Below are 26,055 nucleotides of genomic sequence, written 5' to 3'. Positions count from 1 at the left end.
TTTAATTCTCTGATGGAAACCCAGTTGAAAAAGGCTGGCTTGGAAGCAATTTGTGACTTTCAAGAGGTTCGTTTCAGTTAAATTTTGAGTATAGAACATGATAATAAGAAGAGATGAATTCTGAGAAACAATTAAATGAAAGTATTAAGTGAAAATGACTTTTTCAGAAATGCTTGGCAGAGAAAAAAGAAAGAAGAGCTTCATTTTCATAAAGAAAAAACAAAATATTTTGGCTTAGAGGAAGTTTTTTAAAGAGAAAAGTATAAACAAATGATTCATTGTATTATTAGATGCCAAAAATGGTATTGATCAAAAGAAATTTAATGTATTCCTTTAGACAGAAGGGAAGAGGAATATTAAATGACAATTGAAAGTACTTTCAAATTGCATAAGAGGGACAGTGAGAACTCATATTGTATTTAAATATTGTGTCAGGACTATAAGCAGTAGTAAGAAATCGAGGAACTGGAGATTGAGAGATGGATAGAACATGTGTATACTCTATTTTTGGAAATTAACCTGTATAATAATTAAGACAGTATAATGACAATTAGGAAGCTGTTGAAAAAACTTATATGAAAAATAAACTGTAATTGTATAGTATTTCTTTTGAAACATACTGAAGTGGCAGTAAGAAGATTAATAGATAGATTGGACATAGTGGTAGCAGAGATCTGGTGAGGCAGTGAAGGAGAAGGAGAACAGATCTGTGTAGGGGAAATATGGGCTCACTTTGGAGAAGCTGGATATGAAATGCTTGTGGAATATCCAGGAGAAATGTCCAGTTGGCAGTTAGATTGACTGATTGATTGATGGAAGTACAGTTGATGTACAATATTATATTAGTTTTAGGTATACAGTATAGTGATTCTATATTTTTATAAATTACAAACCATATAATTACATTATTATTAATTATATTTTCTGTGCTGTACATTGCATCTCTATGATTTATTTATTTTATGTGTTTTTTGTTTTTGTTTTTGTTTTTTTGCTTTTTTTTTTGTCTTTTTAGGGCCACACCCGTGGCATGTGGAGGTTCCCAGGCTAGGAGTCTAATCGGAGCTGCAGCTGCCAGCCTATGCCAGAGGCATAGCAATGTCAGATCCGAGCCATGTCTGCTACCTCTACACAGCTCACAGTAATGCTGGATCCTTAACCCACCGAGCAAGGCCAGGGTTTGAACTCACAACCTCATGGTTCCTAGTCGGATTCATTTCTGCTGCACCATGACGGGAACTCCTATGACTTATTTATTTTATAACTAGTATTTCGAACATTTTAATCCCCTTCACTTGTATATTAAAGGCCATTTATGACAAACCCGTAGCTAACATCATCAATGGTGAAAGCTGAAAGCTTTTCTTCTAAGATCAGGAACAAGACAGGGATGCCCACTCTCACCACTTTATTCAACATAGTATTAGAACCGTAGCAATTAAAAAGAAATAAAATGCATCCAAATTGGAAGGAAAGAACTAAAACTGCCACTATTTGAAGATGGCATGATACTATTGAAAACCCCAAAGAGTCTACCCCAAAACTATTAGAACTAATAAATGAATTCAGTAAAGCTCCAGACTACTAACATTATGCAGGAATCTGTTACATTTCTTTTCTTTTCTTTTTTTTTTTTTTTGGTCTTTTTTGCTATTTCTTTGGGCCGCTTCCGCAGCATATGGAGGTTCCCAGGCTAGGGGTCTAATCGGAGCTGTAGCCACCGGCCTACACCAGAGCCACAGCAACGCAGGATCTGAGCCGTGTCTGCAACCTACACCACAGCTCACGGCAACGCCAGATCGTTAACCCACTGAGCAAGCGCAGGGACCGAACCCACAACCTCATGGTTCCTAGTCGGATTCGTTAACCACTGCGCCACGACGGGAACTCCTGTTACATTTCTATACACTAATAATGAAATAACCAGAAAAAGAAATCAAGTTGCATGTAAAAGAAAAAAACATACCTTGGAATAAATTTAACAAAGGGAAGTGAAAGACCTATAATGTGAAAAGTATAAGACATTGATAAAGAAATTGAAGAGAAGTGGAAAGATATACATGCTTATGAATTGGAAGAATCAATATTGTTAAAATGTCCATACTACTAAGCAAAGCAATCAACAGATTCAGTGCAATCCCTATCAAAATACTCATGGCTGGCTGGCTGGCTGGCTGGCTTTCTTTCTTTCTTTCTTTCTTTCTTTCTTTCTTTCTTTCTTTCTTTCCTCTCTCTCTCTTTCCTTTTTTTTTTTTTTTAAAAAAAAACTGAACTAGAACAAGTAATCCTAAAATTTGCATGGAACCACAAAAGACCCCAAATAACTAGTTATTTTTAGTTTAGTTCATTGGAGAGAGATGTGGGTTTCAGACCATTCTTTTTATATAGGTATAAATGAGACACAGGAATGAACAAAATATAGGGTGGAGTGCATATTAATGATGAGAAGAAGGAACAACCAGAATTGAATGCAGTTATTCATTTAAGTGAAGAAGTAAGGTTCCAGATGAAGAGACTTACAAAAATAGAAAGATATGAGGGAAACCAGGAGTAAATGGTATGGTTGAAGTTGAAGAGTAGAGGATTTAAAGAAGGGGAATATGGTCAACAGCGTGAAGTGCATTAGCATAGTTTTACTTGACTCAAACTGCTTTATGGATTTGACAATGAGGGGGTCCTAAGTAACTACACAACATCAGTTTTAGCAGAGGATTCCCAGCAGAAGCTAGTCTGGGTGGTCCAATTATGTTACATTGGATTGAGCAATGAGCACCAGATAAGGAAACTTAACAATAGCATAATAAGGACAGGAGATGATACCAGAGAAAGTGGGAACTTAGACTTGTAACTTCGATGCCTGTGTTCTGATTAGTATGATTTTTACAGAATACTATTCCATTTCATTGTAGTAATAGATATTTATGATAGTAACATTGAGAAAGAATGAAAAAATAGAAAACTCTTGTAATCATCCATTTAATATAAAATGCTTTTCTCTCATCATGTAGCCCCTTATCTTTATTTTCTTTTAAGATAGGAAAGTTATTTTGAATAAACATATATGTATTGCTTTGAATAAAAGTCACATGTAAGTCAAAATAAAAAATACTATATTTGCCAGAGATTGGCAGAATTTTTTTCAAAAGGCCCAGAAAGTAAATATTTTAGGCTTTGAGGACTATATTGTCTCTGTCAGAATGACTCAACTCTGTGTAGCATGAAAGCTACCATAAGCCATATATAAGTGAATGGGTGTAGCTGTGTTCTATTAAAATTTTATTTGCAAACACAGAAGGTAGGTCAGATTTGGCTTGAGGGTGCTAAGTTTGCTGACTGCTGCTTTGTATGTTTCAAAAAAGAATAACTTAAAATTCTCTCATTTTTTGGTTCAGATTTTTTTTAGCAAATGATTTCATGGTTTATTTGTATAATCAAGGATCTGTCAATTCTCATTCTTCAAATATTCAGGTAAGGTTTAACTTTCGTATTTTAACAATTTTTTTAAAACTTTTTTTACATTGAATAAATACTTTCCTAATACAGAAGACTGTTCACAGGGGAAAATATTTAAGGGATCCACTTATGCCTCATTTCATCCATTATTAGGCATTCTTAAAGTCTTGGTAAATTAAAGACAAACTAGATTGACTTAGCACCTTCGCCTCTGCCTAGAACATAGACACGATTTAATTAATTAATTAGTTTATATTTTTTTGAATGAATGAATATAAAGTAAATCATAATAAAAGCAAACGCAAATACTGTTGAATACAGAATCATAGATTGAAATCCCTTCCTTTTTTCCTTAACCCCTGTCATCCATCAATGAATCCTTTTGACTCTACCTTTAAATTATGTATTCAAAATCCATCCTTCTCCTTGACTCTCTCTGCTAAAACTACTATTTTCCAAGTAAACATATTTAGTTTGGATTATTGCCATAATTTCCTGAGTAATCTCCCTACTTCCATACCTTGCTCATCCCCTGGGTCAGTTCTCAACATGGCAACCAGATCAATCCTATTAAAACCTTGTCAGATCATGTCACCACTCATCGCCATGAAGTGACTTACCATTCACAAGGTGAAAACCAGAGGCACTTCAGTATCCTACAAGCTTTACACATTCTGGTCCTCTTTATCTCTATGACCTCATTTCCTGTTATTATCTAGCTTGTGCATTCTGTTCCAGCGACATTGGTTTTCTTGTTGTTCTTCAAACATAACAGACATGTTCTCTTTTCAAGACCTTTGGAATTAACATATACATAATACACACTTCTATGCATAAAATTGATAACAAGGACCTACTGCATAGCACAGGGAACTATATTGAATGTCTTGAAATGGGAAAGAATCTGAAAAAAATATGTATTCTATATATACACAGACATTACATATATATGTATAATTGAATCACTTTGCTGTATACCAGAAGCTAATACAACATTGTAAATTATACTTCAATTAAAAAAAAAAACAATTAAAAAGGTGTTCTCATCGTGGCTCAGCAGGTTAAGAACCTGACATAGTGTCCATGAGGATGTGGGTTCAATATCTGGCCTCTCTCAGGGACTTAAGGATCTGGTGTTGCTGCAAGCTGTGGCATAGGTTACAGATGTGGCTCGGATTCTGCATGGCTGTGGCTGTGGCGCAGGCTGACAGCTGCAGCTCCAATTCAACCCCTAGCCTGGAAACTTCCATATATTGCAAGTACAATCATTAAAAAAAAAAAAAGTTAGAAAAAGACAGAACACTGTGTAAAAAAAGTATATTATATACACTTTTTAAGTGTAGTGTTCTACTTATTTTAGGTTAAGATTTTGTTCAAATTGTCTGTAGATTCTGCTATGTTTATCAGTTACTGACAGAACATATACTTAAAAATATTTTAGTATGATTATGCACTTCTTTATTCTTTCAATTTTGGCTTTATATATTTTGAAGCTATGTTATTAAATGAGTACAAATTTGGAATATTTTATATCTTTCTGGTAGTTATAAACTCTTATCACTAAGAAATGTTCCTCTTTATCTCTAGTAATGCTTCTTGCCTTAAAGTCTACATTGCCTGTGTTAGTATAGCTTTAGAATCCTCCTTTTGGTTTGTGTTGGCATGGTATATATTTTTCTAGCTATTTAATCTTTCTGTGCCCTTAAATTTTAGATGTCAGAATATCAGAATTTAAAGGAAATCCAGACTCACAGTCTTTGTCTTTTAATAGATGACCTAAATTTATACATTGGAAAATAATTTTACCCAAAATGTGGGATAATGCTTTGGAAGCAGGGTGTAAAATAATAATCTCAAGTATTGATCTGAAAAGAGTAGTTCAAATAGTGAAAATGGCAAGTATGGGAAGACTTTTTTCTGCATGTAACTTTATTCATAGTGATATAAACTGTGTAGCCTGTGAAAAATATTCAGAAAGATCTATTAAGTATAAAAAGTAAGAAAGTATTAGGAAGTTTTGTCAATTCCTAGGTAACCACTTTGCTTTTTCTCCCCTAGACTCAGTGCTACTACCAAGGATATATTGAAGGATATCTGAATTCTCTTGTCACACTTACCACATGCTCTGGACTGAGGTTATGTATTTTTTTGTCATTGATATGCAAACACCATAGTCATGATATTTGGCTGCAGTGAATTTGTTAGTTTATACTAAGTGTGGTGCTTGAAAGAGAATTCCCATATGGAGATTATTCAGTGATATCTTCCTCTGAATATGTTTCTTCTCTTATTTCTCTTCACTTTCCCCATTGACCAGAGACATAGCTAACTAACTTCCTTCAAGGCTTAGGTTTCCTGGTGTCCTGGATCTATATCTTGTTGTTTTCTTTTCTACAGAAGTGACAATTGAATGTGTTTGACTAAAGCCAAGTTGTAGGAGCTAAGTTTAGTTCTCTTGTTTTTTTTCAGCAAATAGAGTATTTTTAATACTTACCATGTACTAGCTACTAGCCTACTGTTTGGATATGTGAAAATGAATTAACAAAGCATGCTTTTTTCACAAGGAAAATCATATTCAGAGAGAGGAAGCAACTTCTGTATAAAAAAATAATGATTATTATAGTATTCATATTTTTCTAGTAATATATCTGTCTTAAACTCTCTAAGAATGGTAGGGTTTCCTTCCTAGTGCTTGGAGAATTTTCCATTCTGTCAGGATATTCTTCACCTTTATTTTGTAGTGTGGGCCCCTTGTTTTCACAAATATTCCTCAGTGCTTTTTACATGGAATTCTGAAATTTGTTTAACTACCATTTTATAATTACTCCTAAATTTTATTTTTATTAATAAAATTGCATATTATTGATCATTTTGTTATGCAAGCAATGAAATCATTTTTCAAAAGAAGTGAAAACCAGAGAGAAATTTTCCACACTTTTATTTGATATTACTTTCATTAAATCAGAGTCATCTCCAAACATAAAGGGTTTGGGTCCAAATACTGAGCTCAAAAACATTCTGTATCTTTCTTCTCCTTTTCCTCTTTCCCCTCCTCATCCTTTTTTTTTTTTTTTTGAATTCTGAGTTTTATAAAATAAAATTGATTAAAAGCACTTACATTTTTACACTTAATTTTACAGAGGAATATTACAATTTGAAAATGTATCTTATGGAATTGAGCCTCTGGAAACTGCAGTTGAATTTCAGCATCTTCTTTATAAATTAGGGCATGAAAACAATGAATTTGCAGGTCTTACCAAAGATAACCGAGACACAGAAGAAACCCCAGTGGACTCTAGCATTTTCATAAGTGAAAAAGTGAGTTGTGTATGCTTTATTACTCTTTCAAGGCAGTTATTACTTTGTTTTTAAAAAGAAATTTATTAACCTATTATCTAGCTGTAGCTAGTGTCTTTTCCTTAAGAATATTCTCACATTTTCTTAACCTTACAATTTCCTGAACCGTACTTTACCTTTTTCTCCTTACAACAATCTGTCATTTACTTTTTATACCCTGTTTTAATTTCTTATTTTGTTTGTTGCATACCTACAAGTTTCTAAAAATTAGCGTAGACTCAGTTATAAACTTCAAAAATTTACTTCCTTCTTTTTTCTCTATATTCCTAGAAATTATTTAATGAAACAAATATTTATAAAGGTTGCATTTTTGTCTGGGTGATCAGCATTAACTAAATTATAATTAAAATTTCATAAGCAAGATTGTTATTCGTGGCCATGTAAATTGTTTGTCTGGTATAACTTCATGTTTTGGTCCTCATAAAAGTAATTATGAAGGAGAAAAAATTTTTTTTGTTTGTCTTTTTGCCATTTCTTCGGCCGCTCCTGCGGCATATGGAGGTTCCCATGCTAGGGGTCGAATCAGAGCTGTAGCTGCCAGCCTACGCCAGAACCACAGCAACGCGGGATCCGAGCCGCGTCTGCAACCTACACCACAGCTCACGGCAATGCTGGATCCTTAACCCACTGAGCAAGGGCAGGGATTGAACCCTCAACTTCATGGTTCCTAGCCATAATGGGAACTCCAAAAGAGAAAATTTTTATGCCAGGTAAAAGTGGCATGAATATTCATAGTTTATACAAGAAGTATATGGCAATATTCCCATGCATGTTCTGGTCTTCTGTCAGTTTCTAAAAAATAGACAAAACCTCAGAATTTAGCCAGGCATGTTAAAAAAAAAAAGACTACATTTGTCACCTTACCTCTTGGTAGGGCTATGTAACAAAGTTATGGCTAATGACATGTGAACAGGTGTAATGTGTCATGCCTAGACTCTAAAGGAAGAGGGCTTATCTTCTTCTCCTTTGCCTTTTCCTTCTGGCTGCAGTATGAACACATTGGTACATCGTAGACCACAAGGATGAGGATGATAATGTACATAGCAGAGCAGCAAGGTAGAATGAAACTTTCTCCTGAGAAATTTACAAGACTAAACTACCATACCACTTCAGACTTTTAATATGAGAGAAATAACTCCAGCTTGAATCTAATATTATTATAGTGTCTGTTAGGTAGCTTTTAATCCTATATCCAAAATAATACAGTGCTCAAATGGACTCTGAAATGTGGGTGGAGTACCAAAGGATTCACTACTATCACATTCCTGTATATAACTTAAAATTAAATTTTATCTATTAAATCCTATTTTATTTTTCTTCTAAGAATTTAGGAGGGTTAAGTTACAGTGGCTTAGATTACCTAGTATGCTGGACAATGTTTGTGTTCCAGTTTCTTTTCTCCATTGTATATTCTTGGCTCCTTTGTCATAGATTAATTGACCATATATGTGTGGGTTTATTTGTGGGCTTTCTATCATGTTACATTGATATATGTTGGTTTTTGTGCCAGTACCATACTATTTTGATTATGTAGCTTTGTAGTATAATCTGAGGTCAGGGAGCCTGATTACTCCAGTTCTGCTTTTCTTTCTCAAGATTGTTTTGGCTACTTGGGGTCTTTTTTTTTTTTCTATTCAAATTTGAAAATGTTTTGTTCTAGTTTTAGTTCTGTGAAAAATGTCAATGTGAATTTTGACAGGGATTGCATTGAATCTATGGATTGCCTTGGGTAATATGGTCATTTTAACAATATTGATTCTTCCAAACCAGGAACTCAGTATATCTTGCCTTCTGTTTGTGTTGTGTACAATTTCTTTCATCAGCATTTTGCTGTTCTTAGAGGTATTTTGCCTCCTTAGGTAGATTTATTCCTATGTATTTTATTCTTTTTGATGTGACGGGATTGCTTCCTTAATTTGTCTTTTTGATAATTCATTGTTAATGTATATAAATGCAACAGATTTCTCTGTATTAATGTTGTATCTTGCAACTTAACACATTCATTGATGAGCTCTAGTAGTTTTATAGTTGGCATCTTTAGGATTTCCTTTGTATAGTATATATTATATCATCTGCAAACAGTGACAGTTTTCTTTTTTAACATGATTTTTATTTTTTCCAATATAGCTGGTTTACAGTGTTCTGTCAATTTTCTACCATACAGCAAAGTGACCTAGTCACACATACATACATACATTCTTTTTTTCCTTTCCAACTTGGACTCCTTTTATTTCTTCTTCTAGTCTGATTGCTATGGCTAGGGCTTCCAGTAAATGCTATGTTGAGTAAAAGTGATGAGGGTGGGCATCCTAGTCTTGTTTCTGATCTTAGAAGGAATGCTTTCTGCTTTTCATTGTTGAATATGATTTAACTGTGTGTTTTTCCTGTATTGGCTTTATTATGTTCAAGTATGTTCCCTCTGTGACCACTTTCTGAAGAGTTTTTGTTATAAATGGATATGGAATTTTGTCAAAACCTTTTTCTGCATTTGTTAAGATGATCATATGGTTTTTATTCTTCAGTTTGTTAATGTGGTGTATCACATTGATTGATTTGCAGATATTGAAAAATCCTTGCATTCCTGGGATAAATACCACTTAATCATGGTGTATGATTCTTTTAATGTATTGTTGAATTTGGTTCGCTAATATTTTGTTGAGGATTTTTGTATTTACTTTCATCAATGATATTGACCTGATTTTTCTTTTTTTGTGTGATATCTTTGTCTGTGACTTCTATAATGCAAATGTTTGTTAGGTTTTTTTTTTTTTTTTTTTTTTGGTCCCATAGCCTCTTGCTATCTTTCCTTTTTAAAATTCCTTTTTCTTTTTGTTTCACTGATTGGATTGGTTCCACTGCATGGTCTTTTGAGTTGACTGATTTTTTTTCTTCTGTCTCATCTACTCCACCGTTGAACCTGCCTAGTGTATTTTTTCAGTTGTTATTATATTCTTCAGTTCTTTGACTTCCCTTTGGTATTCTAGGGCATCCTTAAAAACTACAAGACATTGATGAAAGAAATTGAAGAAGACCCAAATAAATGGAAAGATATTCCCTATTCATGGATTAAAGAAACAAGATTGTTAAAATTTCAATGCTACCCAAAGCAATCTACATGTTCAAGTAAAGTCCTATCAAAATTCCAAAGAATTTTTTCAAATTCTTTACAAAGTATTTTTCAAAGAAATAGGAAGATAATCCTTACATTTGTATGGAAACACAAACAAACACCAAATAGCCAGAACAATCTTGAATAAGAAAACAAAGCTGAAGTCTTCAGACTCTGATTTCAAACTATGTTACAAAGCTATAGTAATTAAAATAGTATCATATTGGCATAAAAAGAAACACATAAATCAGTGGAACAGATTTAAACCCAGAAATAAACTGACATGTATATGGTCAATTTATGACAAAGGAACCAAGAATGTACATTGGGGAAAGGACAGACTTTTCAAAAAATGATGCTGGGAAAGCTGGACAGTGCCATGCAAACAAATGAAAGGATCACTAGTTTACCCCATACATAAAAATTAACTTAAAATGGATTAAGCACTTGAATATAAGACTTAAAATCATAAAGCTCTTGGAAGAAAACAAATACACTAAAGCAAAATCATATGTGCACCCCTATGTTCATTGAAGCTTTATTTATAATAGCCAAAATACCTAAACAATCTTAATTGTCTATTGATGGATGAATAGATAAACTGTTTTATGTATATATAATAAAGTATTACTTAAAAAGAAAATCCTGCTATTTGTGGCAATATGGATGAATCTTGAGGACATTACACTAGTAAAAATAAGCCAAACACAGAAAGACAAATACTGCAGCATCTCAATTTTATATGGAATCTAAAATAGTCAAACCCATAGTACAGTAGTATTTCCCAGGGGCTGTAAACAAAGATAAATGGGGAAATGTTAGTCAAAGGGTATAAAGTTTGAGCTACACAAGATGAATACGTTCTGGAGATTTAATAAATAGCAATGTGACCATAGTTAGTGATAATGTATTGTAAACCTGGAGCTTTCTAAGAGGGTTGATCTCGTGTATTCTTACTGACAAAGGCAAGAAAAAAGAAAATGGTAACTATGTGAGAGTGGGTATGTTAAGTAGCTTGATTGTAGCAGTTATTTCAGATTGTGTATGTATATCAAAACATCATCTTACATATGCTATCAGAAAACTAGTAGATCTCATCAATGAATTTGGTAAAGTTGTAGGATACAAAATTAAATACAAAGAAATCCCTTGCATTCCTATACACTAACAATGAAAGCTTAGAAAGAGAAATTAAGGAAACAATCCCATTTACCATCATATCAAAAAGAGTAAAATACCTAGAAATAAATATACTTAAGGAGGCAAAAGACCTATACTCTGCAAACTATAAGACACTGATGAAAGAAGTCAAAGGTGACACAAATGGAAGGAAAGATATACTGAATTCTTGCATTAGAATAATCAATAGTGTCAAAATGACTATATTACCCAATGCAGTCTACATATTCAGTGCAATCCCTACCAAATTAGCATTGGCATTTTTCGTAGAACTAGAACAAAAATTTTTAAAATTTGTATGGAAACCCAACAGACCTTGAGTAGTCAAAGCAAACCTGAGAAAGAAAAACAGAGCTGGAGGAATCAGGTTTCCTGACATCAGACTATACGGCAAAGCTACATAATCAAAACAGTACGGTAGTGGCACAAAAACTGACAGATCAATATAACAGGATAGAAAGCCCACAAATAAACCCACACATATATGGTCAATTAATCTATGACAAAGGAGCCACGAATAGACAATGGAGAAAATATGGTCTTTTTAATAAGTAGTGCTGGGAAACTGGAGAGTTAAATGTAAAAGAATGAAATTAGAACATTCTATAATACCACACAAACAAATAACTCAAAATGGATTAAAACCTAGATGTAAGGCCAGATACTATAAAACTCCTAGAGGAAAACACAGGTTGAACATTCTTTGATATAAATCACATCAATATCTTTTTGGGTTCACCTCCTAGAATAATGAAAATAAAAACAAAAATGAACAAATGGAACCTAATTAGTCTCAAAAGCTTTTGCACAGCAAAGTACGCAATAAACAAAATGAAAAGAAACCCACGGAATGGGAGAAAATATTTTCAAATGAAGCAACTGAGAAGGGCTTAACTTCCAAAATATAAAGACAGCTCATGCAACTCTGTATCAAAAAGCAAACAATCCAATCAAAAAATGGAAGATCTAAAATAAATATTTCTCCAAAGAAGACAGACTGATGGCCAAAAAAGCACCTGAAAAGATGCCCAGCATCACTCATTATTAGAGAAATGCAAATCATAATTACGAGATAATACCTTGAACCAGTCAGAATGGCCATCAGCAAAAAGTGTACAAATAGTAAATGCTGGAGGGGGTATGGAGAAAAGGAAACCTATTTTGCTGGTGAGAATATAAATTGGTGCAGCCACTATGGAGAACGAACAGTATGGAGGTTTCTTTAAAAAGTAAAAATAGTGTTACAATATGATCTAGCAATTACACTCCTGAGCATATATTTGGAAAAAACAAAAACTCCAATTGTAAAAGATACATGCACCCCCATGTTCATTGCTGCACAATTTACAACAGCCAAGACATGACAACCTAAATGTCCATTGACAGAGGAATGGATAAAGAAGATGTGGTACATATATACAATGGAACATTACTCAACTATAAAAAATAATGAAATAATGTCATTTGCAACAACATGGATGGACCTAGAGATTACTGTAACTAAGTGAAGTTACAGAAAGACAAACCTCATATGATATCACTTATATGTGGAATCTAAGAAAAAATTATACAAAAAACTTATTTTAAAACTCAAAAATTTCAAAATCAAACTTATGGTTACCATAGTGGAAATGTGAGGAGGAGGGATAAAATAGGATTTGGGGATTAACATATACACACTACTATATATAAAATAGATTATCAAAGACCTGCTGAATAGCACAGGGAACTCTATTTAATATTCTGTAATAACCTATATGGGAAAAGTATTTGAAAAATAGTAGGTATATCTATACGTGTGTGTGTGTGTATAAACTGAATCACTTCACTGTCTACCTTAAACTAACATAACATTGTAAATCAACTAACTATACTCCAATATAAAGTAAAAATAAAGTGAAAGTAAATTGAGAAAAAGGAAAGTCATTTTATAGCTTGTGTATTTATTTATTTTCAACTATGACTCAATAAAGGTGGAAAAATATTTTAAAACTTCAAAATAAACAATTTGTGAAAGTTTTTAAGTTTTTAAATGCTATTATTCTTTTTTTCTAGCCGGAATCATCTGTTGCAGATTTAATTCCTCTCTATCTAGAAATGTATATTGTGGTGGATAAAGGTTTGGTATGTGTTGCTTTTTCTTTTGTTTTTGAATATTTTATATGAATGTATGATTTTCCCAGCTAGAAAGGAAGTTAAAGATTCCAGTCTTCTTATTTCCATTTCATAGAACAGTAGAGAAATTTTCTGTCTGAAAAAACAGATATTCAAAATTATATTAGTTCTTTCAGAAGTGTTTTATTTGAAATCTTTACGTAACAACCCTGCATAACAAAATGGGTTTTTTTTTGTTAGTACTTCACATCTTTAGGGCCTCTCTCAATCCACAATTTTAATGGCGATATTTTAAAAGTGAAATTCTTTAAGCTTTTAATTCTTGTTTTAGGGTGTTTGAAGAGCAGCATGTGGTCTAGACAATGTTTTGCCCTATAAAATATTTATTGGCAAAAAAATGATGATAACTGTTTATGAAAACTGCTTACATTAAAGTGTTACAAATTTTTTTTTTTTTTTTTTTTGGTTTGTTTGCTTCTGTTTGTTTTTGGTCATGTTGGCAGCATGTGGAAGTTGCTGGGCCTGGGATCGAACCTGAGCCACAGCAATGACCTGAGCCACAGCAGTGACAACATCAGATCCTTAAGCCACTGAGCCATCAGGGAACTCCTTTAGTGGTTTTTAAGGGTGCAACTGTTTGAGTCTGTTGACTCAAGTCTGTTTGAGTCTAGTCTAAATGCACCTTTAGATTCTTTATTCCCGTAAAGAGTTTGAGGACCTCTGAACTTCAGGCCTTTGAGGTGATGACTTAGTTTGTACTCACTGGTTTTATTTCTCTTCTATTTCAAAGATTTCAGAGAACATAGATAAAAGTATACTTTCCAGGTTTTGTTTTGAGGATAAATATTTGATTGTCACAGCTGTGGAGTACCATGGAGATTGTGAATCATAGTCATTACCAATGCTATATATAGGATTGTAGAGCTTGTCAGGAAGCCAGAGTTGGCTGTCAGAGACAGGAAAGATTTTGAGAGGATATTACAATAGTTGACTTATTAGAGTATTAGAGAAAAGGACAAAGGGGAAATTTAAGAGAAAATTAAGATATTTCTAGTAACGATGTCTAAATTTCCAGGGAATATTTTTGATCATGAAAATTATTTTGTTTCAGGGTTATTTTGAAAACGTTGAGAACTGGTTTATGGCCAGGTTTGTCAGCCATATAATGCTGATTAAATATGCCTTTTCTGTGTTCTTACACATATTTATATATTCTTTAATAAAACAAACATTGAGCTAGCTCTGACATCTGTTACTAGATGTTGGGCATATAAAGAAGAATAGTGATGCTGTCTTCGATCACTTCACAAAATTTAAATCTACACTTGTAGCTTACTGAGTTCTGTTCCAGACTGAGGGAAGTTTATGGTGCTATAAAAACAGTGTATTAATGGACACACACCTGTCACCTGGGGTACACTATAAGAGCATATAAGTAGATATCTTTACATGTAGGTTTTATTATTATTCATTTATGCTGACACCAACAGATCAGGATATGATTGCTCTTAGAAAGCTAGTTTGTTATTCACAGTTCCCAGGAGGAAAGGGCATATTAAATATCATGCCGCGTGGGGACGCAGTAGAGTAGGACAGGAGACAGAAGGAGTGATGGGAAAACATGGCAGGGGCCTCTGTTGTGGTTTCTGTGGGAAGGAATGTTGAATCAAAGTAAACAGGTTTAGGATTGACTCGTTTAAAAAATTGCAGTGGGTTCTGGGGAATAAGAAGTTGTTTCAGGTTGTTTGGTACCTTGTCCTTGGATGATGAGGGCAGTGAGATAGGAGTGTGAGAGCTTGATAAAGCCGATGGTTGGTAATTGGGTTTTGGTTTGGTTAGTTTGGGCAGTGGGAGAGAGTGGGAAAACTTAGTGCTAAACCTTTCTTTGCACGGGCATGTAAATATGAGAGACTGTTCTTTTCAGATAACTTCAAAATTTTAGTATGATTAATACAGGGTTGAAGAAGGGAAAGAGCTGAATTGAAGAATTGACATGATATTTTAATAGGCAAGGAAAGATTTTAAGCAAAGTAATGACATGTTCATATTTTCATTTTACAGTCGTTTTTGTAATAGTGTAGGGACAGGAAAATCGGAGAGAGATGAAGCATTTAAACAACTGTTTCATAAATCAAAGTGAAATTTTATAAATTAATAGTGTTAGGAATAGACAGGAAAGGACAATTTTAAAGGTTGCCAATGATGTTGAAGTAGAAAAACTTGTAAGTTGGTTTGATTTATTCATTCATTAATAAGTGTATTGAGCATCATCTAGATGCCAGTTACTATTCTGCTTATTGAGGATAGAGGAGTGAACAAAACAGAAAAAGTTTTGTTGTTATAGAGGAGTGAACAAAACAGAAAAGTTTTGCGGTCATAGATGATAATAACATTCACTAAACAAGTAGAAATCTAAGTGGGAGCATATTTTTGAGGGAGGATAATGAGTGTAGTTTTGGTTGTGTTTAATTAGACTGTCCTATGGAACGTCCGAAGGATGGTGTTCTTTAGAGAGATTTTCTTTTCTAGATATGGAATTTGACATGGCACATTCTTCAGAGCTAAGATTTTAACAGTTATACATACACATGCATGGGTATGCGTTTCTGTGTATATGTGTGGTTTTATGTGATATCATATATGTAGCCTTTCATAACCACTGCACCATGATCAGGACACTCCACAGTACCATCACCACAAGACTGTTTAGTTATCCATTTGGAGTCACAGCTGTCTCACCTCTCTTCCCTATACTTCTTGACCTCTGGCAATTACTAGTGTATACTTTGTATCTCTCTGATTTCAGGAATATTGAATAAATGTTATCATGTAGTATATATCCTTTTGAGATTTTTTTTTGTACTTAGCATCATTTTCTTTAGGTTTATCCAACCTAAAGAAATGTTCTATATTTCAACATTTCAGTTACTTTTTTATTACTGGATAATATTACATAGTATGAATGTACCTGACCATTGAAGGACATATGAATTGTTTCCAATCAAGTATGGTTTTTTTTTTTTTCTTTTTTTTTCTTTTTAGGGCTGTAGCCATGGCATATGGTGGTTCCCAGGCTAGGGGTCTAATCGGAGCTGCAGCTACTGGCCTACATCACAGCCACAGCAATGCAGGATCCGAGCCATGTCTGTGACTTACACCACAGCAATGCTGGATCCCACTGAGCAAGGCCAGGGATTGAACCCGTGTACTCATGGATACTAGTCAGATTCATTTCTGCTGAGCCATAATGGGAACTCCCAGGTATGGGTTTTTGTGAGCATCAGTTTTTATTTCTTTAGGATAAATGCCTGGGTGTGCAATTGCTAGGTCTTACTTACTTACTATATGTAAGTCCATTATTTGTTTTAAAAGAAGTTGCCGAACTATCTTCCAAAGTGGCTGTATGCTTTTCATACTCATTCATATATGTGTGCAGTAAAATTTATGTTCATTTTTAAATTGTTACTGCCTTACTTTTAAGTGTTCTAACCCTAAAGCAGCCTCAACCTCAGAGAGTAGATGGAGAATAAATCTCAAATGTGTTACATAACAAATTATATTTAACTTTTAAATTCTATTTTTCAGTATGATTACCTGGGCTCTGATAGCATGATAATAACAAATAAAATCATCGAAATTATTGGCCTCATAAATTCGGTAAGTGTTTTCCTTTTCATACTAGTTAGGAAAATTCCTACTAGTTTTGAAATTATAATTTGCATTAACTTAATGTGCTGTTTCTGAGTAATTAAGCAATCTGTATGAATTGAGTGTGGATTTGTCAATACATTGAATTAATTTCTTGGTTATTATAAAATAACATAAAATTAATTTTTCCCATATTTATCTCTTCTATTTGTAGATGTTTGCCCAATTTAAAATTACTATTGTGCTGTCATCTTTGGAGTTGTGGTCAGATAAAAATAAGATCTCTACAGTTGGTGAGGCCGATGAATTATTGAATAGATTTTTAGAATGGAAAAAGTCCTATCTTACCTTAAGGCCTCATGATATTGCATATCTATTCATGTAAGAATAATGTTTCAGTCTTCCTAGAAATCAAAGATCTGTGATATTGATATAGCTTAAATTAGGATATTGTTCATTTTTATTCATAATTTATTATGTACTCATTCAGGCCTCATGCTCTTTCTGGTTGCTAAATAGGTAAAATTTATTTCTGTGCTTATCAACATTTACTGATGAGGTGACTGATGTTTCAAGAGGTTGAACCAACTCAGGATTCTTGGTTCCAGTGCTGTGTTTAGGTTTTGACCCTACAGTTTGTAGCTCCAGAGCTCATAATTTTAATCACTATGTTAAGAGGTGGGATTTACCTTATGAAATTTGTATTTTTGTTATGAGTTGTGGTCAAAGCCTTGTTAAAGTAGGTTAAAACATTTTATCCTAATGAATTTTCTGCATTATTATTATTGGCTGCTCCCATGACCTGTGGATATTCCTGGGCCAGAGATTGAACCCTCACCACTGCAGTGACAGGGCTGGATCCTTAAACTGCTGAGCTGCCAGGGAACTCCAAATGTTAGTTTTCTAATGATTGACTATGTGTCTATAATTTTAATTTTATTCATATAAAATTTATTACCAATTATAGTCAGCATATGCCTTTTAAGAAATCTATATATACATTTTTTTTGAGTTGGCATGGTATTTATTTCCTTTTGCATGTGCAAGATTAATCTTTTCCCCAAATCTCTGCTGAAAACATACTGTTTTTCTTTTCATTTTTTTTTTTTTGCCAGCCTGATGGATATAAGTTGATGTTAATGTTTTTTTAATTTGCCTTTTCCAAAGGCTAGTAGATTTGAGTATCCTTCTGTGTTTGTGATCATTGATATCCATCCTTCTGAAATTGCTCTTTCATGTTATTTGACTACTTCTTTGTAATTTGTAAGGGCTTATTGAATATTTAGATATTAATCCTATGTGTATATATATATCAAAAATACTTTTTCCATGTCTCTAACTTTTCTATAGATAATAAACTTTTTTTTCCCTCCATTAAATCTTTTATATCTTATAGGGCCAGATTTGTTCATCTTTTTTTTTTCTTCTGGATTTCCTGTTTGATTAAGTTCTCTCCCAGACTTAAATTTTAGTCTGCAGATTTTTTTTAAAGAAAAGATATTATTACTTTTTGTAAATAAGTTTTTGCTACATCTTAGTCTAATTTTTATATAGCACAAAAAAGAAGTGAAATAGCTGGTTTCACCATGAATTTAACTACTACTTTTGGTGAACATTCATCAGATCCTACAAACAACCTCTTGAAATGTTTAGAAAGAGTAAAATAAATCTGTATATCAGTTTGTTATTTGTAGACTTTTTGATGATTGCCATTCTGACAGATGTGAAGTGATACCTCATTGTGGTTTTGATTTGCATTTCCTTGATAATTAATGATACTGAGCATCTTTTCACATGTCTCTTGGTTATCTTAATGTCTTCTTTCAAAAAATATCTTTTCAGGTCTTCTACCCATTTTTTAATCAAGTTATTTTTTTTTTTTAGTGTTGAGTTGTATGAGTTCTTTGTATGTTTTAGATTTACCCCTTACATATGTCATTTGCAAATAATCTTACATATTCAATAGGTTACTTTTTCATTTTTTGATGTTTTCCTACACTGTGCAAAGCATTTTAGTTTGTCATGATCCCAGTTGTTTATTTTTGCTTCTGTTTCCCTTGCCTGAGGAGACAGATATAAAAAAATATTAAGACTGCAATCAAAGCATACTTCCTATGTTTTCTTCTAGAAGTTTTAAGGTTTCAGATCTTACATTTAATCCATTTTGTGGTTTTTTTTTTTTGTCTTTTATCTTTTTTTGAATATGCTTTGAGAAAGTAGTCCAGTTTCAGTCTTTGCATGTAGCTGTCCAGTTGTCCCATTACCATGTATTGAAGAGGCTGTATTCTCCATTGTGTTCATGTCTCCTTTATTATAGATTATCAACCATATAAATTTGGGTTTCTTTCTTTTTAATGATTTTCATTTTTTCCATTATAGTTGGCATACAGTGTTCTGTCAGTTTCCTACTGTAGAGCAAAGTGACCCAGTAACACACACACACACAGACGTATATATATATATATATATATATACACACATTCTTTTTCTCACATTATCATGCTCCATCACAAGTGACTAGATATAGTTCCCAGTGCTATACATACAGCAGGATCTCATTGTTTATCCACTCCAAATGGAATAGTTTGCATCTATTAACCCCAGACTCCCAGTCCATTCCAGTCCCTCCCCCTCCCCCTTGGCAACTATAAGTCTGTTCTCCAAGTCTGTGAGTTTCTTTTCTGTGGAAAGTTTCATTTGTGCCATATATTAGTTCTCAGATATAAATGATATCATATGGTATTTGTCTTTCTGTTTCTGACTTACTTCACTTAGTAAGAGTCTGTAGCTCCACCCATGGTGCTGCACATGGCAGTATTTTCTTCTTTTTTGGCTGAGCAGTACTCCATTGTATATATATATATCTTCTTAATGCATTCATCTGTTGATGGATGTTTAGGTTGTTTCCATGTCTTGGCTGTTGTGAATAGTGCTGCAATGAACATATGGGAGTATGTATCTTTTTCAAGGAAAATTTTGACTGGATATATGCCCAAGGGTGGGATTGCTAGGTCATATGGTAGTTATATATTTAGTTTTCTCAGGTATCCCCATACTGTTTTCCAGAGTGGGGATTCTAAATTTGGGTTTATTTCTATGTTCTCTATTCTGTTGCATATGTCTATGTCTCTATTTTTGTGCCATACTGTTTTAATTAATACAGCTTTATAGTATAATCTGAAGTCAGAGAGTGAGATGCCTCCAGCTTTGTTCTTTTTCTCAAGATTGCTTAGTCTGTTTGGGGTCTTTTGAGGAGCCATAAAAATTAATTATTCATTAAATTTAGACAAGCCACAGCCAAATGCTCACAGAAAATATTTTTAAATCACATGAATAACAGCCATGTACCTGAAGGAATGCTTAAAAAGTTAAAACAATAATAATAAAAAAAAATAATAAAAAGTGAACAAGGTATTCAAAGTCACTTCACCAAATAGTCATATAGATGGTAAATAAACACATGAAAAGATTCTCAACATTATTGTTCATTAGGGAAATCTAAATTAAAACCAAAATGAGAAACCATTGCGTACTTAAAAGAAAAACCTGACAGTGCCACCTGCTGGAGAGTATGCAGAACAACTGCATTACTGGTAGGAAAGTAAAATGGTACAGTTCCTTTGGAAATTAGTTTGGCTGTTTCTTAGAAACTTAAACAAACACTTACCTTATGACCTGGTAATTCCACTCTGAGATATTTACATGAGGAAAAAAAAAGTGTTTAAAGTAAACTGTAAGAGAATGTTTATAGTGACTTTATTAATAATTACACCAAATTGGAAAAACCCAGATGTCCATATTGGTAAATGGATAAACAGATTGTGATTTAGCTATAAAATGAGTCATTACTTAAAAATACAAAGAAATGAACTATTCATACTTGTAGCAAAAATTAAGAACCAATCTCAAATTTATTTTGTTGAGCGAAAGAATCAATCTTACACATACACACATACACACCCCCCCACACACACCCTCATACACACACATGCATGTGTAGCATACATGTATTTTGCTGGAAAAGCCAAAATACAGGAATAGAAAAAATATATCAGAGATTGCCAATGGCTTGGTGTAGGAGGAGAGGGGAAGGTGTTTGGGAAAAATTTGGGCATTGATGGAACTGCTTCATATCTTAATTATTGTGTGGTTACATGAATGTATGCTTTATTCAAAATAATACTGTACATTAAAAAGAGTAGATTTCATTATATGTAAGTTATACATTAATTTTTTTGGCCACGCCCACAGCGTGTAGAAGTTCCCTGGCCAGAGATTGAACCTGTACCATGAAAGCCACTGGAGCTGCTGTAGTGACAACACTGGGTCCTTAACCCATGATGCCACAAGGGAACTCCACAGACATTAATTTTTTAAATGGAAAAATTATGAGTTCATATAGATATTTTTAATCGGTTTTAAATTATTTAATTATAATCAGCACAGTGATATTTTTATCTAGCTTCTTTAATTTCATAATTATATCTTTTCCTCTTAAAGGTTCTTCATATCATTCACAGTACTATATATTGCTTTATCCAACAGTTGTTTTTTGAGTATATCTTATTAAAAATGTACAAAAAACTTTGCTCCAAAGTCTCTTGAAATACTTTCTTTAGTACCAAATTTATATTAGATATTGATTTATTTAGATTTGTTCCCAAATTTAATTTTATGTTTTTGAATTGGTAACACAGTTACATTATTCAAAAGTCAAATCCATGTATAAAATTATACACAGAAAAGTCTTAAAAGTTTTTTTAACTTTTATAATTGTCTATATTACGTGTTTTTAAACACTTCTTTATTTTTTTTATTTATTTATTTATTTTTGCTATTTCTTGGGCCGCTCCTGCGGCATATGGAGGTTCCCAGGCTAGGGGTTGAACCGGAGCTGTAGCCACCGGCCTACGCCAGGGCCACAGCAACGCGGGATCCGAGCCGCGTCTGCAACCTACACCACAGCTCACGGCAACGCTGGATCGTTAACCCACTGAGCAAGGGCAGGGACCGAACCCGCAACCTCATGGTTCCTAGTCGGATTCGTTAACCACTGCGCCACGACGGGAACTCCTAAACACTTCTTTAAATGGATTACACAGTGACTATCTCATCCATCCTCTGAAATAACATTGTTTTCAATGCAGCAAGAGGTTAGCACTAATTACCACATTTAGAGAAAATTCCTATGTCCAGTCTGCCACCTACATCCTTTGTTTCCTGGTCCCAAGGAATCAATTCATTTTTATTAGTGGCTTGTGTATTTTCTTAGTGGTTTTTGTGCAAATATAAGCAAAAAAATATATTCCTATTGTGTCTCCTTTCTTAAGAGGATGCATGTTATATAACTCTTATCCTGTTCTCATTTTATTAGCTTATCTTAGAGTCTTCTTCACATAAGAACACATAGTTCTTTTTTTTTTTTTGGCATTCATACTTTATTTTTTATTTAAAATTTTTTTTATTACTCAATGAACTTATTACATTTGTAGTTGTACAATGATCATCACAATCTAATTTTATAGGATTTCCATCCCACAACCCAAGCACATCCCCTAAACCCCCCAAGCTGTCTCCTCTGGAGACCATAAGTTTTTCAAAGTCTGTGACTCAGCATCTGTTCTGCAAAGAAGTTCTGTCTGTCGTTTTATCAGATTCCACATGTCAGTGAAAGCATTTGATGTTGGTGTCTCTTTGTATGGCTGACTTCACTTGCATGATAATTTCTAGGTCCATCCATGTTGCTAAAAATGCTGGTATTTTGTTCATTTTAATGGCTGAGTAATATTCCATTGTGTATATGTACCACATCTTCTTGATCCACTCCTCTGTTGATGGACAGTTAGGTTGTTTCCATGTCTTGGCTATTGTAAATAGTGTTGCAATGAACATCAGAGTACATGTGTCTTTGCGAGTCGTGGTTTTCTCTGGGTAGATGGCCAGGAGTGGGATTGCTGGATCCAATGGGAGTTCTATTTGTAGTTTTCTGAGGCATCTCCATCCTGTTTTTATTATGACTGATTTACAATGTTGTGTTAATTTTTGTTGTATAGCAAAGTGACCCAGTCATACATACATACATATATTCTTTTTTCTCATATTATATCCTCCATCATGTTCCATCACAAGTGATTAGATATATAGTTTCCTGAGCTATACAGCAGGATCTCATTACCCATCCACTCTAAATGCAAGAGTTTTCATCTATTAACCCCAGCTTCCTAGTTCATCCCACTCCCTCCCCATCTCCCTGGTAAACACAAGTCTGTCCTACATGTCCATGATCTTTTTTATTTTGTAGATACATCATTTGTGCCGTATTTTAGACTCTACATAATAAGCAATATCATATGGTGTCTGTCTTTTTCTTACTTCTCTCAGTATGATAGTCTCCAGTTATATTGCTGCAAATGACATTATTTTGTCTTTTCTTTTGGCTGAGTAATATTCCCTCCTATATATGTGCCACACCTTCCTAATCCATTCATCCATTGATGAGCACTTAGGTTGTTTCCCTGTCTTGGTTATTGTGAATAGTGCTGCAGTGAACATATGGGTACATGTATCTTTTTCAATGAAAGTTTTGTCTGGATATATGCCCAAGAGTGGGATTGCTGGGTCATATGGTAGTTCTATGTATAGTTTTCTGAGAAACCTCCATCCTGTTTTACATGGTAGTTGTACCAATTTACATTCCCACCAACAGTGTAGAAGGGTTCCCTTTTCTCCACACCCTCTCCTGCATTTGTTATTTGTTGACTTTTTAGTGATGGCCACTCTAACTGGTGGGAGGTGGTATCTCATAGTAGTTTTGATTTGCATTTCTCTAGTAACTAGTGATGCTGAGCATTTTTTCATGTGCCTGCTGGCCATTTGTATGTATTCTTTGGTGAAATGTCTATTTAGGTCTTTTGCCCATTTTTCAATTGGGTTGTTTGTTTTATTGTTGTTGAGTTGTATGAGTTGTTTGTACATTTTGAAGATTAAACCTTCGTTGGTTGAGTCATTTGCAAAAGTTTTCTCCCATTCTGTGGGTTGTCTTTTTTGATTTTTTTTAATGCTTTTCTTTGCTCTGCAGAAGCTTTTGAGTTTAATTAGGTCCCATTGGTTTATTTGTGTCTTTATTGTCTTTATTATAGAAGGTGGGTCAAACAAGATGCAGCTGTGATTTATATCAAAGAGCATTCTGCCTGTGTTTTCCTTTAGGAGTTTATAGTGTCTGGTCTTACATTTAGGTCTTTAATCCATTTTGAGTTTATTTTATGTATGATGTTAGACAATGTTCTAATTTCATTCTCTTATATTCAGTTGTCCAGTTTTCCCAGCACCGTTTATTGAAAAGACTGTCTTTCCTCCATTGTATGTTCTTGCCTCCTTTGCCATAGATTAATTAACCATAGATGTTTGGATTTATTTCTGGGCTTTACATCCTGTTCCATTGATCTATATTTCTGTTTTTGTGCCAGTACCATACCATCTTGATGCCTGTAGCTTTATAGTAAAGTCTGAATTCAGGAAGCTTGGTTTCTCCAGGTCTGTTTTTTCTTTTCAATGTTGCTTTGGCTATTCAAGATCTTCTGTATTTCCATACAAATTTTAAAATATTTTTTCTAGTTCTGTAAAGAATGTCATTGGTAATTTGATAGGAATTGCACTGAATCTGTAGATTGGCTTAGGTAGTATTGTCTTTTTGACCATATTGATTCTTCCAATCCAAGAGTATGGTTATGTCTTTTCCATCTGTTTGTGTCTTCTTTGATTTCTTTCATCAGTGTTTTATAGTTTTCAGAGTACAGGTCTTTCGTCTCTTTAGGTAGGTTTATTCCCAGGTATTTTATTCTTTTTGGTGCAGTGATAAATGGGATTGTTTCCCTAATTTCTCTTTCTGATCCTTAGTTGTTAGTATATAGAAATGCAGTTGATTTCTGTGTATTAATTTTGTACCTTGTGACTTTACTAAATTTTTTGATGACCTCTAATAGTTTTCTGGTAGTGTCTTTGGGATTTTTATGGTATAGAACATGACATGATTCTATACATAGAATAGTATATCACCTGCAAACAATGATAGTATAACATGATTCTATATGTATAATCATGTCACCTGCAAACAGTGATAGTTTTACTTCTACTTTTCCAATTTGGATTCCTTTTATTTCCTTTTCTTCTCTGATTGTCATGGCTAGGACTTCTAAGACTATGTTGAATAACACTGGTAGAAGAGGACATCCTTGTCTTCTTCTTGATCTTAGTGGAAATGCTTTCAGTTTTTCACCATTGAGAACGATGTTAGCTGTGGGTTTGTCATAAATGGCTTTTATTATGTTGAGGAAGTTCCTCTCTGAGTTTTTATCGGGAATGGGTGTTGAATTTTGTCAAAAACTTTTTGCATCTATTGAGATGATCATATGGTTTTTATTTTTCAGTTTGTTGATGTGGTATATCACATTGATAGATTTGTGGATATTGAAGAATCCTTGCATCCCTGGGATAAATCGTACTTGATCATGGCATATGATCTTTTTAATGTGTATTTATATGCAGTTTTCTAATTTTTTGTTGAGGATTTTTGAATCTATGTTCATCAGTGATATTGGCCTGCAATTTTTTTGTGATATATTTGTCTGGTTTTGTTATTAGGGTAATGGTGGCTTCATAGAATGAGCTTAGGAGTGTTCTTTCCTCTGCAAGTTTCTGGAGAAGTTTCAGAAGAAGTGGTGTTAACTCTTCTCTGAATGTTTGATAGAACTCAGCTATGAAGCCATCAGGTCCTGGACTTTTGTTTTTTAATCACAGTTTCAATTTCAGTACTTGTGATTGGTTTATTCATATTTTCTATTTCTTCCTGGTTCAGTCTTTGTAAGTTGTACCTTTGTAAGAGTTTGTTCATTTCTTCTAGTAGTCTCTCATGAGCCTTTGTATTTCTGCAGTGTCAGTTGTAACTTCTCCGTTTTCATTTCTAATTTTATTGATTTGAACCCTCTCCCTTTTTTTTCTTGATGAGTCTGGCTAACGGTTTATCAATTTTGTTGATCTTTTCAAAGAACCAAGTTTTGGTTTCATTGATCTTCTCAATTGTTATCTTTATGTTATTAATTTATGCTCTAATCTTTATGATTTATTTCCTTCTACTAATTTTTGGCTTTGTCTGTTCTTCCTTCTGTAGATGTTTAAGGTATAAGATTAGGTTGTTT

At 33.6% G+C, this 26,055-nt stretch overlaps 1 protein-coding gene across 5 annotated transcripts in view; it reads left to right on the top strand.

The window, feature by feature from the left end:
• The window catches only part of ADAM32 (ADAM metallopeptidase domain 32), a 129,125-nt gene that overhangs the window by 14,893 nt on the left and 88,177 nt on the right, over positions 1–26,055 (top strand). For all 5 annotated transcript variants that reach the window (XM_085001075.1, XM_085001074.1, XM_085001073.1 and 2 more), the window contains exons 5-10: positions 3,393–3,468; positions 5,512–5,588; positions 6,594–6,771; positions 13,154–13,222; positions 16,799–16,870; positions 17,076–17,242. In XM_085001075.1, the coding sequence (XP_084857201.1) occupies positions 3,393–3,468; positions 5,512–5,588; positions 6,594–6,771; positions 13,154–13,222; positions 16,799–16,870; positions 17,076–17,242 (639 nt within the window). The remainder of the gene's footprint in view (positions 1–3,392; positions 3,469–5,511; positions 5,589–6,593; positions 6,772–13,153; positions 13,223–16,798; positions 16,871–17,075; positions 17,243–26,055) is intronic.

This window comes from Sus scrofa, chromosome 15, assembly GCF_054392235.1.
Source record: "Sus scrofa isolate SSC_HxYL_T2T_F1_AM1 chromosome 15, Sscrofa_HxYL_maternal_Yorkshire_Landrace_v2.0, whole genome shotgun sequence".
Taxonomy (NCBI): domain Eukaryota; kingdom Metazoa; phylum Chordata; class Mammalia; order Artiodactyla; family Suidae; genus Sus; species Sus scrofa.
The sequence above is the reverse complement of the archived record's forward strand: the minus strand, read 5'-3'. Positions and strand labels throughout refer to the sequence as shown.